Source organism: Coregonus clupeaformis, chromosome 10, assembly GCF_020615455.1.
Source record: "Coregonus clupeaformis isolate EN_2021a chromosome 10, ASM2061545v1, whole genome shotgun sequence".
Classification (NCBI taxonomy): Eukaryota; Metazoa; Chordata; class Actinopteri; order Salmoniformes; family Salmonidae; genus Coregonus; species Coregonus clupeaformis.
In genome coordinates this window covers 12,239,874-12,255,550 of record NC_059201.1, presented here as the reverse complement: position 1 = coordinate 12,255,550, position 15,677 = coordinate 12,239,874, and the positions used below count along the sequence as shown (strand labels likewise).

The 15,677-nt window shown below is 43.5% G+C and overlaps 1 protein-coding gene across 1 annotated transcript in view; it reads left to right on the top strand.

The window, feature by feature from the left end:
- LOC121574841 (forkhead box protein J3) overlaps positions 1 to 14,368 on the top strand; it is a 116,906-nt gene extending 102,538 nt beyond the window's left edge. The window contains exons 6-12 of the mRNA XM_041887467.2: positions 2,880 to 3,008; positions 6,432 to 6,618; positions 7,987 to 8,445; positions 8,783 to 8,884; positions 9,446 to 9,646; positions 10,580 to 10,678; positions 10,924 to 14,368. Of these exons, the coding sequence (XP_041743401.1) occupies positions 2,880 to 3,008; positions 6,432 to 6,618; positions 7,987 to 8,445; positions 8,783 to 8,884; positions 9,446 to 9,646; positions 10,580 to 10,678; positions 10,924 to 11,036 (1,290 nt within the window). The 3' untranslated portion in view covers positions 11,037 to 14,368. The remainder of the gene's footprint in view (positions 1 to 2,879; positions 3,009 to 6,431; positions 6,619 to 7,986; positions 8,446 to 8,782; positions 8,885 to 9,445; positions 9,647 to 10,579; positions 10,679 to 10,923) is intronic.
- Positions 14,369 to 15,677: the final 1,309 nt, after the last annotated feature.

Sequence of the window (15,677 nt, the reverse complement as noted above, 5' to 3'; positions counted from 1 at the left end):
GAGACACCTGGGTGAATCTCGCTTTGATTTCATAATCCATGTCTCATGCTCCAGATTAGTTTTATGTAAAAGACACATCTGGCTTTTTACTTAATTTACTGCTAAGAATAGAACACACACTAACTCCTGCTAGTTGCTAGCACCAAACACGCATCAGGATTTACTGTGGCGGGAGCTCCTGCCTGTGTGAGCATGCCTGTCTTTGTGGGACTGCATGACTTTGCGTGTGTGAGAGACTGTGGCTTGCTCGAGTGGGCGTCTTGACTCTGGGGTCTGTGTAAACCACAGAGCAGTGAGGTTTGGAAATCATCACACTTTATGGATGAGGGGAGTAAAAATAGATTTGTGACTTAAAGCTAAAACCCTCTTTTATGACTTCATTACACGTAACATTTATATTTCTGCAGCGTGCTGTTTGATTATCATTGTAGTGCTGATTCTCAGACGTGCCTAAGCCCTAGTCTTAGCCGTTCATTGATTTCCCCCTTCATGCTAATGAACACTGGAGCCAAGCCCACACTGAGTGGTGGAAGGCTAGAGTTGACTAATTAGCTTCTTTTTCATCCCCTTCCCCCACCACATAATCACTACAACACTGGATCCAACACTCTCTCCTCTGACTGTTATTAAAGCACAACATTTTTGTGTCATGCTCTGGCTGAGTGAGAGCCCACAATGACAGACAGTACTGAGGGAGAGTGCTGTGTGTCGAGGTTAGTGCTGAGGGATTAGTGCTTTTTGAGGACGAGTTTGGTTATACAAAAATAATCACAGATTTCAGTTTTGATTATTTTTAAACATTAAATGCATTATGAAATAATGACATTAATTATTTTGGTGGCAATTCCAAACCTGAAAATAACATTCAATTGTATCTGTCAGGTCCACATTGGGTAGACATCAATAGAAAAATAGGACATTACTATGAAATAATAACATATTTCATATTATTTATTACCTGGTTTTTATTTGATGGCTTTATTATTTTTCATTCTTTAAAGCCATCTCATCTCTGCTCAGGCAGTAACAGGCAGCCAGCCAGACAACCATCTAACGTTATCTCTCTGCTCCCCATACTGTACTGTCTTTGAGTCATCCTATTTAGCCAGGCTAGTTGCTAGCTAGTAGCTGCTTAAGTATGCTGCAGAGTTGTCTGACAAAATAATTTTACTAGTGCTTCAAAATATATAAGGCATACTTTCAAGACTGCTTATTAGCAACTACTCCAACTATCAATCGGGTAGAGCTACCTCAAGAACTGTCTCTATCCCCCTCGTCATTGTGTTGTGTTAATTCTTATCTCATGCGGTCTGTGTAGGCTAGCCGTCTCTGTCCTAGCCGGGAAGAACAACAGGCGCAATGGATTCTGTTCATTGTAGTTAATTACCAAGTTTCTGCTCTGAACTAGGTCGAATATTTGCCTAATGAAAACTACAACTCCCTTCAGCCCAGCGTCCCACATAGTTCTTGACTAAATTTCTCTCGTGAATGATTTGATTTCTCTCTAGAGAAAAATAACGAACTATGGGGGATGCTGGGCTGAAGGGAGTTGTAGTTTTCATTAGGCAAATATTCGACCTAGTTCAGCGCAGAAACGTGGTAATTAACTACTATGGAATTCAAGTAATTGAACCGACCTTTAATTTGTATGGTTACTTGCTCAGCACTAGTCGGAGTGTCTGTACTAAGAGTGCCTATATAACAGTAACAGAGGATAGCAGCCAGATCTGTGTTCAAATGGTATGTTTTCTTTCAAACGCTGAGCGGATGATTAAGCTTGCCTGGTTTGACAGAGATGCCGGGTTTTCACTTTTGTGACTATTCCGTTGGTTCCATTGTGTCAGGCAAGCTCAATCAAGCACAAGTACTATTTGAGCCCAGGTCTGGAGGGCTGTCAGGCCAAGACTTCCCTCTGCCTCAGAAAGCAGAGCAGCCTTCCATGTCCTGCTGCTGCTGTGTGTTAGACTGAGAGAGAGAGAGAGAGAGGGCGCAGGCAGGGCCACAGCCACTCAGCCTGATGAGCAGAGAGCCCTGGACGGACACGGCCAGACTGCCAGACTGAGACACATCACCAGCACCATCCAGGCTGTTAGTGCTGCTGCCAATACCTGCACTGTCACACACACCAGCCAGTCGTATCGCTAGCATAGCTGCCATTCCACACATCCTTTCAGTTTCACACAATGGAAAAAACGGTTCTCATTATATTCATCGCCAGATTGTTTCTACCAACAGTGCTACTTAATAGCAGTCTGTTGTGTGACACCACAATACACCATTTTTTTCTTTAGCAAAACCTTTTCAGATGACAATAATGAAGATGGTCCTGTTGCAGTGCTCTGGCTGCTTGCGTTGCTTTATTGAAAGGTCAGGGTCTCGGTTGCATTGAAGGCCTTTGTTGTCCCAAACCGATTTGCGCTCTGTGAGCAGATGGGTCTGACATGGCCAGTACAATGACCTTTAGTAAAAAGGGGGACGTCCACCCTTACCTACCCAGAGAGAAGAGCCTTTACCTGGACACTTATTCAGAAGGAGCCCCTGTGGCTCGGGTGGCTGTGGAGCTTCAGAAAATATGTTCCTGGCCAGCCACCCTCTTAGTTCAAAGAAAGCACTCTGATAACATCCAGTACACACATGCTTTGCACAGGTATTGAATTCCTAGACACATACCCACATGCACACAAACAGAATTCAGTTTGTTATGGAACAAAACTGATTTGCATGCATTTTTCCCATCCCCACCCATTATTTGGGGAAATGGTGACTCACCATCAGAATGATAATGATTGTATATGGCATGCAGTCTTCGTGGAACCCTGTTGGTCTAGGTTGTGTGATGTGCGGTATGCAAGAAAAGCTAACACAGTGTCTTATTTCAGGTGGCATTATACAACCCAGACCAGGATGGGAGTGACAGCCCAAGAAGCAGCCTTAACAACAGCCTGTCTGACCAGAGTCTGGCCTCCGTCAATCTGAACAGTGTGAGCAGCGTGCACAGCTACACACCGGTAAGACCTCACACTGCAGCCTCTAACCACAGTGTTACAGCTGTACACACTGCTAAGACCAAGCAACACAAACAACAACTACAGGATCCCAGTTAGATAACATTTAGAACAGCGATTGGGTCGCAGGAGGTTTTGAATGGGACGCGAGTGTCTGAGTAAAAAAATAAAACATGTTATTTATTTTTTATCAAACGTACTCCAGTCTGAACTTAAATGACTAAAACCACATAAAGTGTGTGTAAATGATAATGTAAACACCAGTCTCAACCTCAACAGTGAAGAGGCGACTCCGGGATGCTGACCTTCTAGGTAGTCTGAGATATGGCTATTTCTTTGCAACTCTGCCTAGAAGGTCAGCATCCCGGAGTTGCCGCTTCACTGTTGACGTTGAGACTGGTGTTTTGCGGGTACTATTTAATGAAGCTGCCAGTTGAGGACCTGTGAGGCGTCTGTTTCTCAAACTAGACACTAATGTATTTGTCCTCTTGCTCAGTTGTGCACTGGGGCCTCCCACGCCTCTTTCTATTCTGGTTAGAGCCAGTTTGCGCTGTTCTGTGAAGGGATTAGTACACAGTGTTGTACGAGATCTTCAGTTTCTTGGCAATTTCTCGCATGGAATAGCCTTCATTTCTCAGAACAAGAATAGACTGACGAGTTTCAGAAGAAAGTTATTTGTTTCTGGACGTTTTGAGCCTGTAATCGAACCCACAATTGCTGATGCTCCAGATACTCAACTAGTCTCAGTTTTATTGCTTCTTTAATCAACACAACAGTTTTCAGCTGTGCTAACATAATTGCAAAATGGTTTTCTAATGATCAATTAGCCTTTTAAAATGATAAACTTGGATTAGCAAACACAACGTGCCATTGGAACACAGGACTGATGGTTGCTGATAATGGGCCTCTGTACGCCTATGTAGATATTCCATTAAAAATCAACCGTTTCCAGCTACAATAGCCATTTACAACATTAACAACGTCTACACTGTATTTCTGATCAATTGGATGTTATTTTAATGGACAAAAAAATTGCTTTTCTTTCAAAAACGAGGACATTTCTAAGTGACCCCAAACTTTTCAACGTTAGTGTGTCAATCTCTAACCACAGTGCCCCAGCTATACATCAGCTAAGACCAAACAAGCACCACATATAACTGTCACTGTATCACAGTTAGACATACAGTAATTTAGGCTGTGCATGCCGATCTCTTATCACGCCGATCTCTTATCACAGTAGATAGCTGAAACCCTGGACATTAAACACAGTGAATCAGCTCTACTCTGAGGGCAGTGCCCCAGACCAGTTACTTGCCGTACATCTCATATAATCAGAGACCCAGGAGTTTCCCTTCAGAAGAGCTGCAGACAGTGAGAGACTAAAGGGGTTGTGGGGTTGGTGCGCTAGCGCAGAATATCAGGAGGGATTAAGGGAAAGTGAGAGCTGTACACGCGCTTGGAGAGCAGACCGAGAGAGCTGTTGCCTGTGATGTCCTCCCACCAGAGATGCCCCCTTCTTTGGTGTGGTCCTCCTGATTCCCAGGGTGCTATTTGCTCCAGGCTCTCTACATCGATCCGTTCAGACTGATGGATGTTCCTCCAGTGCTGCTGAGAGCAGACTCTGTTTATTACTGCCTCACTTCAGCCAGGCAGACTCAGACTGGATTCTATAGCAAGGTTATCTATACTGTAGCCCACCAGTACGTCTGCAAAGCCATTTGCTGTGGTAAAGAATATGTACTCTAACAGCAAGACTCCTTGAAGTGATAGCTCCATTATTAGTGTCCTTCACATGTTAAACCTGGTATGGCTTGAAAGCTACCCCTGTGATGCTGAGATAAAGAATATATACTGTTCTTAAACGTCTATTCTACTTCATGTAAATGCAAGGTACCTCCTCAGTTATAGAATAATGAAGGCTCCATATTAGTGTTTTTCTCATCACAAACCTTATTAGACCGTCTTGCTAGAGGGCATCATTGCCTGCCCTCTCATACACCAGTGGATAAAAATCAACCATCACACAGTACTGTAAATGGGTAAAATGATTGGTTATTTGTACAAGGCTTTGGTGTTGATTGTGTTTTAAATACATTTTGCAGGCCATCTATTGTATTGGCTTTGTGTTGATTTTGGTTACACTTTTAATACTTTTTGAGGTAAGGCTGCAAGCAGCGTTCAAGACAGTCAAAGGCATATAGTTGATGTTTAGTTTGAGGAGTGACCACTGTACACACCAGATATTTAGCTGCTTATACATGTTCATTATGGGTTCTTAGAAGTTCGATTAGGTTAGTGGACTGGACTAAAATATAGGCCTAGATCTGTTGCACAAAAAATATACTTAACAAAAATATAAATGCATTATGCAACAATTTCTATGATTTTACTGAGTTACAGTTCATATAAAGAAATCAGTCAATTGAAATAAATTCATTAGGCCCTAATCTATGGATTTCACATGACTGGGAAGGGGCGCAGCCATTGGTGGGCCTGGGAGGGCATAGGCCAGCCACTGGGGCCAGCCAATCAGAATGGAGTTTTTCCCCACAAAAGGGCTTTATTACAGACCGAAATACTCCTCAGTTTCATCAGCTGTCTGGGTGGCTGGTCTCTGACGATCCTGCAGGTGAAGAAGCCGGAAGTGGAGGTCCTGGGCTGGCGTGGTTGTGAGACCGGTTGGACGTACTGCCAAATTTTCTAAAACTACATTATGGTATAGAAATGAACATTCAATTCTGATTGACCTGCAGTCAGCATGCCAATTGCACGCTACTTCAAAACTTGAGACATCTGTGGCATTGTGTTGTGTGACACAACTGCACATTTTAGTGACCTTTTATTGTCCCCAGCACAAGGTTCACCTGTGTAATGATCATGCTGTTTAATCAGCTTCTTAATATGCCACACCTGTCAGGTGGATGGATTATCTGGGCAAAGGAGAAATGTTCACTAACAGGAATGTTAAGAAATGTGTGCGTATGGAACATTTCTGGGATCTTTTCTTTTAGCTCATGCAACATGGGACCAACACTTTACATGTTGCATTTATTTTTGTTCAGTGTAGAAAAATGTTTTGCATGAAATGTTTGTGGCTCTCTTGTTCTCCAGCAGATCCATGTGCAGATATCCATGGATGTCTCTGAGACGTATGTTTCCCAGTCAAGTGTCACTGTTCAATGATGTAGTCGGTGCTCTTCACCAGTTAAAGTTGTAGTCTGTGTTTGACTGTGGTAATAGGTTCGTATTGTAGTTAGTATGTTAGGCTGAGGTGTGTACCGCTATGTTGTACTGAATGATAGAGCACAGCTGTCGGTGTTAGGTGCTAAGAAGAGTAGATTTGATTTAATTCATTGCTCCAAAATCTCTAATTATCTCTCCTCTATTTCTACTCCTCTCCTTCTCTCTCTCCTCCTCCATCCCCAGGTGACTAACCACCCAGAGCCGGTGTCTCAGTCGATGAGCCTCCAGCAGCCCCTCCAGCAGCCCCTCCAGCCCCAGTACAACATGCCAGAGAGGGACAAGCAGCTCCTCTTCTCTGACTTTGAAGATCTCAGTGCCTCCTTCCGCAGCCTTTACAAGTCTGTCTTTGGGCAGTCCTTCAGCCAACAGGGTGAGTGCTCGTCACGAGGGCAGGATGACACATACCGGGGAGTGTTAGTAAACTCGTGCAGAAGATGCCAGGATCATTCTATGGCTATTGTTTTGCACCAAACAGCTGGTAAAGGAGAGTGGAATTGGCGCTAATTAAGTTTAGTGATTTCGATGAGTTATTCAATAGACAGTAGCCGTAGTGCAAATCTATATGGGTATTTTCATGGTCTACTGTGTGCTAAAGCCACATGCAAAAGCCTCTGGCCTCATTCCCAATGCTAAGCATAAAAGAGAGTTGGCAAGTTCGTAGCAGAATAATGCCGTATACTTTATTTATTATATGGAATGAAACATGTAAATGCTTACTCTGGCTGTAATCTAGTATATCTTTAGGATGCTTTTCCTTGTATAACCTACTTTCACAAATCTAATGCATTTCATGCTAATGTTGTCAGTGTTCCTCTCCTTTAATCTATCATCTATGTTTCATTAGCTTAAAGTTGTTCCCTTTTTATGTGCATAAAAGTGAAATCTCTTAGTCAGACAAGCCCTTGCAATTAAAAAGTGTAAATAAGCGAGCGAGAGCATTTCACACCCTGGTGCTGTAGACAGTGAGCTAATTCACCAGCTTTGATAATAGGTAATGAGCTCGCATTATTATTCTGGGGCTGAGCGCTAATTGCTTTCTGTATTTCCCTGGTTGGACAATGGGCTTTCTGTGCCGATAAGAGATCCACCTTTGTCACCCCTGCAGTAAGTGTTCTGGGGCAGTGGCGAGGGGCTGGTGTCAACTCTAAAAGCACTCCAGTGAAATAGGTTTACTGTGCCAAAGCCGGTAGCCTAGCGGTTAGCCTAGTGGTTAAGAGCGTTGGACCAGTAATCTAAGGGTAGCTGGTTCTAATCTCCAAGCCGACTAGGTGAAAAATCGGCCAATGTGCCTTTGAGCAAGGCACTTTAAATGTAATTGCTCCTGTAAGTCGTGCCGATGAGATACCCTGCAGTAAGTGTTCTGGGGCAGTGGCGAAGGGCTGGAGTCAGCTCTAAAAGACTCTAATAGACTGAAATGGAAAGGCCTTAAGAACCGCTCCCCTAGACATGATTGCTGTTGGGTGTGCAGATGTTCGCGCTCCAGTCGTGCTTGTTTAGAAAATAGTGCTGCCGCACAATGAAAATTGTCAAAAGAAACGCAGGGTGCAAAAGAAGAAAAGCTCAGGCTCTCTAGTGCTGCTGAGTCATTCCTTTAGCTCGTTCAAAATGGCAGCTGTGTCGTCTCAATGTATCATTAGTTTATGTTACATTGTATGTTTATATCAAATAATGATTCAATTCTCTAAGCAGAGAGCAATAATAATTGCTGTGTTTTGTGTGTGTGTGTATGGACTTCCAGGTTTGATGGGCATGCCAACGGAGTCATCCCAGCAGACCCACACCTCCTGCTCCTATCAGCACTCCCCCAGTGGCACCATTAGCACCCAGAACAGCCTGACAAACAACCACTCCAGCAGCGGTGGCCAGGTGCCCCTGTCCCACCCTCCCCAGCTCCCGGGCCAGAACTCCCACCCGGGCCATGGCTCGCCCCACGCACAGCACCTCTCCCAGCACGGCCCACACAACCAACACGCCCAGCACACCCAACACAACCAACACCAACACCCACAGCACCCCCATCACCCTGCACACTCCCAGCATTGTCCACACCCATCGCAGCACGCCCAGCACCCGCAGCAGCACACGCCGCACCCCTCCCAACACGCACAGCAGCACTGCCAGCACCCTTCCCAGCAGCAGCATCAAAGCCTGGCTCACCAGCCTCATCCTGCCCAGCAACAGATGGCCTGCAACACGGGTAAGACCTGCCTCTCTCTTCCACACCGATGTCTCTCACACACACACATTCAGATACACTCAGGGATAACCCTCTGAAACACAGCTGGACATTTGTTCTGTATAAGTACCAAGACCTGCGGACAGTAAATCACCATCTGATTTATGCGGTTTGCTGTAATGAGAACAAAGCAAATGCTGCATCCATACAGCAGACAGTACCTCTGGAGCACAGCAACCTTTTCAGAGGGAACTGGCTCCTACCAGTGGCCAAAGTAGAGTACCGTTGCAGGAAATGTAGCGACTGATGGACTCCTCCAGCCTCTAAAAACCAATCTGTGCTCCATCTGTGTTTACAGGTCTGCCCTCTGACTGGTACCCAAATCTGGACGCACTGAAAGAGAGCTGCCGTATTGCCAGCAGTTATAACTGGGCTGATGTCGACCTTTCACCTTTTCAAGGTGTGGCCATGAAGGATTATGTAAATGCATCGCATTGACACATCCAATTTAAGCCTCAAGAAATAGGCTAACTATACAGGCTGCTTGTTTTTGCAATGTGTCTTACCTGTATTCTTTTCACCAACATTTTAAAAGCTGTTTATTATGATTACAATAGTCATTTTATCCTAATTATTTCATGGCTGATTGCCCATGATGAGCACCATTAGACACATTGGAGCGCTCTCTTTTTGTTGGTGTGCTGACATGTTGCCAATCAAGAGTTTAATTTGAAGGAGCTCTACAATAAAGAACACTGCCTTCAAGTTTAATTACCAAACACTGTGTAGCTCAGCAGGTCACAGAGTTGATCCAATTACAGTATACAATTGCAAGGTAGGCAGTTTTAATTAAGTATCACCGCTAAAGTTCAGTTATGTAATTAAAGCATATTTTTTAACATAGATAAAAGTATCTACACCCACTTTTGACATTTATGGGTTTGACTGGTGAGCTACTGAGGCGGCTGTGTGTCGCTGTTGTTTTACTTGGCTGATGATACGTTTGTTTGACCCCGTGCAGGACTGAAGGAGAGCATGAGACTTGCAGAGCAGAACAACTGGGCCCTGGAGCCCACACAGATCGCAGATCTCTGCTCATCTATCAACCAGTTCTTCGCCCGCACCGGCGTCATTCAGCCACAGGGGGCAGTGCAGCCACCACCCGTACCCGTATGCCATGGCTCCATGCACCCCAACAAGCCCAGCCAGCACATCACCACAGGTGGGTGACTCCTCACCTCTAACCTGCATCCCAGCTAACACAATTATTGCATTTAGCACTCCAGATCACTGGACATTGGTGACATGTTCCTTTATGTAAATGTCAACTGAGTGTACAAAACATTAGGAACACCTTCCTAATATTGAGTTGCACCCCCTTTTGCCCTCAGAACAGCCTCAATTCGTTGGGGCATGGACTACAAGGTGTTGAAAGCGTTCCACAGGGATGCTGGCCCATGTTGACTCCAATGCTTCCCACAGTTGTGTCAAGTTGGCTGGTTGTCCTTTGGGTGGTGGACCATTCTTGACACACACGGGAAACTGTTGCGTGAAAGAGCACGGCGCTTGTAACGCCGAGGTAGAGGGTTCGATCCCCGGGACCACCCATACACAAAAAATGTATGCACGCATGACTGTAAGTCGCTTTGGATAAAAGCGTCTGCTAAATGGCATATTATTATTATTATTATTAAAAACCCAGCAGTTTTTCAGTTCTTGACACACTCAAACCGGTGTGCCTGGCACCTACTACCATACCCCGTTCATAGGCACTTCAATCTTCTGTCTTGCCCATTCTATGGAAGACACATTTCAGTTGAATGCATTCAGTTGTACAGCTGACTAGGTTTTCCCCTTTCACCCTCTGAATGGCACATATACACAATCCATGTCTCAAGGTCTAAAAATCCTTCTTTAACCTGTCTCCTCCCCTTCATCTACACTGATTGAAGTGGATTTAACAGGTGACATCAATTAGCGATCATAGGTTTCACCTGGATTCACCTGGTCAGTCTGTCATGGAAAGAGCAGGTGTTCTTAATATTTTGTCCATTCAGTGTATATTGCATTAATGCTGCTGACCAGGTGGATTGTTTTAGCTAGCACATACATTATTTTGGGATTGTGATATTTGAGTTTGTCTTTCTCTCCACAGGAAATCTCTACATGGACTCCAGACAGAGCATGTCTATGATGGGCCCCCCAGGGTACCCCCACATGCCCCCCATGAGCAGCGCAGGCCCCACAATGACAGGTACAGAACAGCGGCAGACCCCATTCAACTACTCACTAAACTAGGTCTCAGTTAAGGGCATGGTCTCTACAGTACACTCCGAGTATTCATCAAACCTATCCTTCCACATTCTACAAGCACTACAACAACACCTCGACAGGTCCTTTTCCCATTCAACTACTCATTTAATCAATGAAGCTTGCACAGTGCATGTGTGTCTTTGTGTGTATGTACTATGCCCTGACTCCCCTTCTCTCTTCTCTTAGGACACCATGCACAGATGAACCAGCAGCACATGATCTCTCCCAGAAACTTCCAGATGCACCGCATGCCAGCTGATGACATCCAGGATGACTTTGACTGGGACTCTATTGTCTAATGTTAGTTGTTCTGCCCCTATGAGGAGCGGTCAGGAGGTGCAGAGCAGGTGGGAGTAGGCGGAAGAAACCAGGCTGAGCTGGACGCTCTAACGAGGAGACTGACTGCTGCTGCTGCTGGTGGGATACAGAACAGAAGAACAGGTGTCATTTTCCGAGGAGAGAGGGAGAGAGACTTCAGAGTGCTGACATTTTTACAAACAAAAACGAAACATACAAAATAAATGTTACTTTGAAGACAATCATATTTACTAGGACATGTTTAAATGGTGGCTTATGTGCTTGTCTTGACGAGGCAAGTAGCACACGTTCATGTCAAAACAAATCCTCCAGTCCTCGTCCCTCAGCCAGCAGCTTTCCAAAGTTCCCCCAGCTCCCTCCGTAACTGTTGTGTGATATGAGCGACTTGTTCCACTTGTTATCCTTCTCCTGTTGACTTTAGGCCTCAGCTGCCTCTTGGATGAGATTGTCTCTCTCTATTCGTTTTTATTATTTTATGGAAAACGCAGGCTGCCTCAGTAATGTGGTGCTTGTTGGTCACCTATGGGTGGACGATGGATCCCCAATAGTGGGTTTATTGGTAGAAAGGTTAGGTTTACAATAACTGAGGTTATGTTATGAACAGGGTGTTTTGCATTGAACTAGGCTTCATATAAAGATTACAAATGCTTTATCATAGAGTAATCTATCCAGTTGTCCTTTAACCAACCCACCTGGCCCATTTTTTAAAAAGCTGATTGTGTACATTCAGAAACATTACCGGCAGTATTTGTTGTGGTTTTGTGTCTATTCTGTCAAAAATGTCATACCTTTATCTCCAATACTCCAACAAGACTGAGTGGATGAATGAGTGGATGAATGAGTGGATGAAATCCAGACCTCCTCATCACATTTGTTTTCTTCGTCTGGCTTTTTTTCCTTTGTCTGAATAATACGTTCTCTATCACTACATCCTTCCACTGGTCCTGCAATCAATGAGATTGATTATAATTTCCCTGTACTAGTGTATTAAGGGAATAGTTCATAGTTAATACACAAAATGAATTTGAGTACACGTATACGTCTGTAGGTGTCTCTTCATCTATTCTAGGATATTTTCCTATTCTCTCATGATGCAGGAAATGTACTGATTTAACTCAATTATTAAATCATAGGGTCTACTACAAGCAATAGGAATGTTCTTCATTCAGATGCTATCCATCTGAAATCATCAGAATCAGTATCAATCTCCCCAATATGTTATTGGTTGTGACCCAGTCAGACTTCCACTGCAAGGCAGGAAATATGCTGTCATACCATATAAAAAAGGGAACGAGGTGTGTGTGTGTTTGGTTTTATTGTAATTTTAGGGCTATGGTTGTTTGTTGCAATCATCTGCATATGCTATCAATGAGCACAAAACGGATGCACACACAAAAAAAGATGAATGCAAAGGTTAGAGGCAGATATGGATTTTGTAGGCAGGGTTTCTTATGCAGACAAATGAGCGCTCTGGTCAACAGCCAAGTGGAGATAGAGGATGGGAGACTAGTGGTGCTGGAAACACTCCTGTTCTCTCTGTGCCTCAGTGGTGCCTTAATCAGACTGGCCCTGAACCCTCATCATGGTGCTGCGTTGAACCTATATGGGAGCTTCATCTGGGTGTAGCACAGTTCATCTTACCTTTTTACTTTGTTCCTCCGCTATTGGCCCCTTAGAAAAACTAAAGCTGTGGCTGGAGTTTGTTTTACTCCATTGCTGAAAATGTTTTTGTTGTTGTAATCGAACAACAATCATGACATTGTTTTGTAAGATCACAACACCGCTGGGCCCAGACACCAATATGTCTCTTGTGACAGTGTACATGTGTAGATACAGAACGGTCATTGTCCTTTTGAAACAGGATGCAGAAGAAAAGTGGGGAAGCTTGGATGGAACTAGAGCTAGCTCTTTTCACAGCAACCTATACTGCCAGGCATGTCTGAAAGGTTTCACAGATCTTTTAGCAGCCAGTTCATTAATAGTGCCCGTTATTTTTGATCTTATAGGCTAAATGGGGTTTTATTTTACACCATTTTTTTCAATTTCTTACTTCTGCTACCTGTACCGGGTTTTGGGTTGGATTCCCAAATGTTCTTTGTATTTGAAACCGTTGTGTGTGGCTCATTGTCTTGCCTGTGGATACCCATTGAGTGTTTTAGGCTTTGTTTGATGGCCAAAATCAGTCAGTCATTCAGTCATTTAAAGCACAGTCTGATTTGCTCATTCAGTTAAAAAGTCAAGATCACTTAAGATCTTCATTAGTGAAGGAGGAGTACTTTATGGAGAAGAGATGAGTGTAGCGATTTTGAATTTGCCATTTGACTGCTCGATAAAGTCAACTTGGGTGCTGCAGACTCTGGGACTGACCCAAGGGATGGGTGTTTAGAGGGAGACGGTAAGAATGTGGACATGAAAGTGATGGGGAAGTCTTGGCAGCCCATTGTTTTTGTATGTTGCATTTCATCACTGGTAATGATGAAGAAGGCGCTGACGGAAAACGCTAGATGACAGTCGTAGGGTTCGTAGGAAACCCACAGCTCAGAGGAGATTGAAAGGGTGGATGTGATCAGAGGTAAAGAAGAAGGGAAAGATCTGTGTGTGCTTGTGCGTCTGTCTGTGTGCGAGCGAGTACATTTTGCTTAAAAATACAATTTAAAAAAATGTTTTTATACTGCTGGGGATGTACTTGCCAGAGAGATTACTATGATATGAAAAAAGAAAATAAGCCTTGTGCGCTTGTTACATTACGGAGAAAACTGCCAACAAGTACTGCTGATTGAGGCCTATTTTATTCAGTGCTGGTGTGTTGTTGTGCTTCTTGTAAATAAATGTATTTTCAATCATCCCTTTTTCCTCTTGGGGGCGGGGCATCAAGGCAGGGGGTGGGTCTTACTCATGAAAGAGGGAAAAGAATAGAGTATTTTGTTATTCTCCAATCAGAGGGTGAGACCGTATGTGTATATATCTATATTGTATATATGTGATGAAAATGTGTTGGCTTTTTGTGACACTACCTTTTACCTGTACTATGGTTCTACATTCAGTGTTTCAATGTTGATAATATATATTTTGTTTTGTTTTTCTGTTTTTGATTTTGTCTTTGTCATTTCTTGTATTTGTTTTCTTTTTCTCCTTTTAGTCCTCTTGGTTATTGCACGGTTTATTACTTTTGCTGTCCAATGAGGTGATACAGCTACTATTTGTATTGGTTTAGTGCTGTAAAATAACTTGTTATTAGAATTGTCGATTTCCCCCCCCCCCCATCCCCAATATGCATGAATGGCACTTAAAGAAATAAAATATGTTAACTTCACTGTGGAATGGTGGTGCGTTTGTCATATTTTTATTTGTATGAGTTAAATGAAGCAACTCGTGAATTATTTCATATTTTGAACAGTAGATGTAGCTGTTACTCGCATCACCGTCACAGAACACGAGTTTTGCAGTATGTTTAGATTATAGTAGTTGTCGGTAGGGGAATTTCTATATACAGTTGAAGTCGGAAGTTTATATACACTTAGGTTGGAGTCATTAAAACTCATTTTTCAACCACTCCACAAATTTCTTGTTAACAAACTATAGTTTTGGCAAGTCGGTTAGGACATCTACTTTGTGCATGACACAAGTATTTTTTCCAACAATTGTTTACAGACAGATTATTTCACTTATAATTCACTGTATCACAATTCCAGTGGGTCAGAAGTCTACATACACTAAGTTGACTGTGCCTTTAAACAGCTTGGAAAATTCCAGAAAATGATGTCATGGCTTTAGAAGCTTCTGATAGGCTAATTGACATCATTTGAGTCAATTGGAGGTGTACCTGTGGATGTATTTCAAGGCCTACCTTCAAACTCAGTGCCTCTTTGCATGACATCATGGGAAAACCAAAAGAAATCAGCCAAGACCTCAGAAAATAAATTGTAGACCTCCACAAGTCTGGTTCATCCTTGGGAGCAATTTCCAAACGCCTGAAGGTACCACGTTCATCTGTACAAACAATAGTACGGAAGTATAAACACCATGGGACCACGCAGCCATCATACTGCTCAGGAAGGAGACGCGTTCTGTCTCCTAGAGATGAACGTACTTTGGTGCGAAAAGCGCAAATCAATCCCTGAACAACAGCAAAGGACCTTGTGAAGATGCTGGAAGAAACGGGTACAAAAGTATCTATATCCACAGTAAAACGAGTCCTATATTGACATAACCTGAAAGGCCGCTCAGCAAGGAAGAAGCCACTGCTCCAAAACTGCCATATAAAAGCCAGACTACGGTTTGCAACTTCACATTGGGACAAAGATCGTACTTTTTGGAGAAATGTCCTCTGGTCTGATTAATCAAAAATAGAACTGTTTGGCCATAATGACCATTGTTATGTTTGGAGGAAAAAGGGGGTGCTTTGCAAGCCGAAGAACACCATCCCAACCGTGAAGCACGGGGGTGGCAGCATCATGCTGTGGGGGTGTTTTGCTGCAGGAGGGACTGGTGCACTTCACAAAATAGATGGCATCATGAGGAAGGAAAATGATGTGGATATATTGAAGCAACATCTCAAGACATCAGTCAGGAAGTTAAAGCTTGGTCACAAATGGGACTTCCAAATGGACAATGACCCCAAG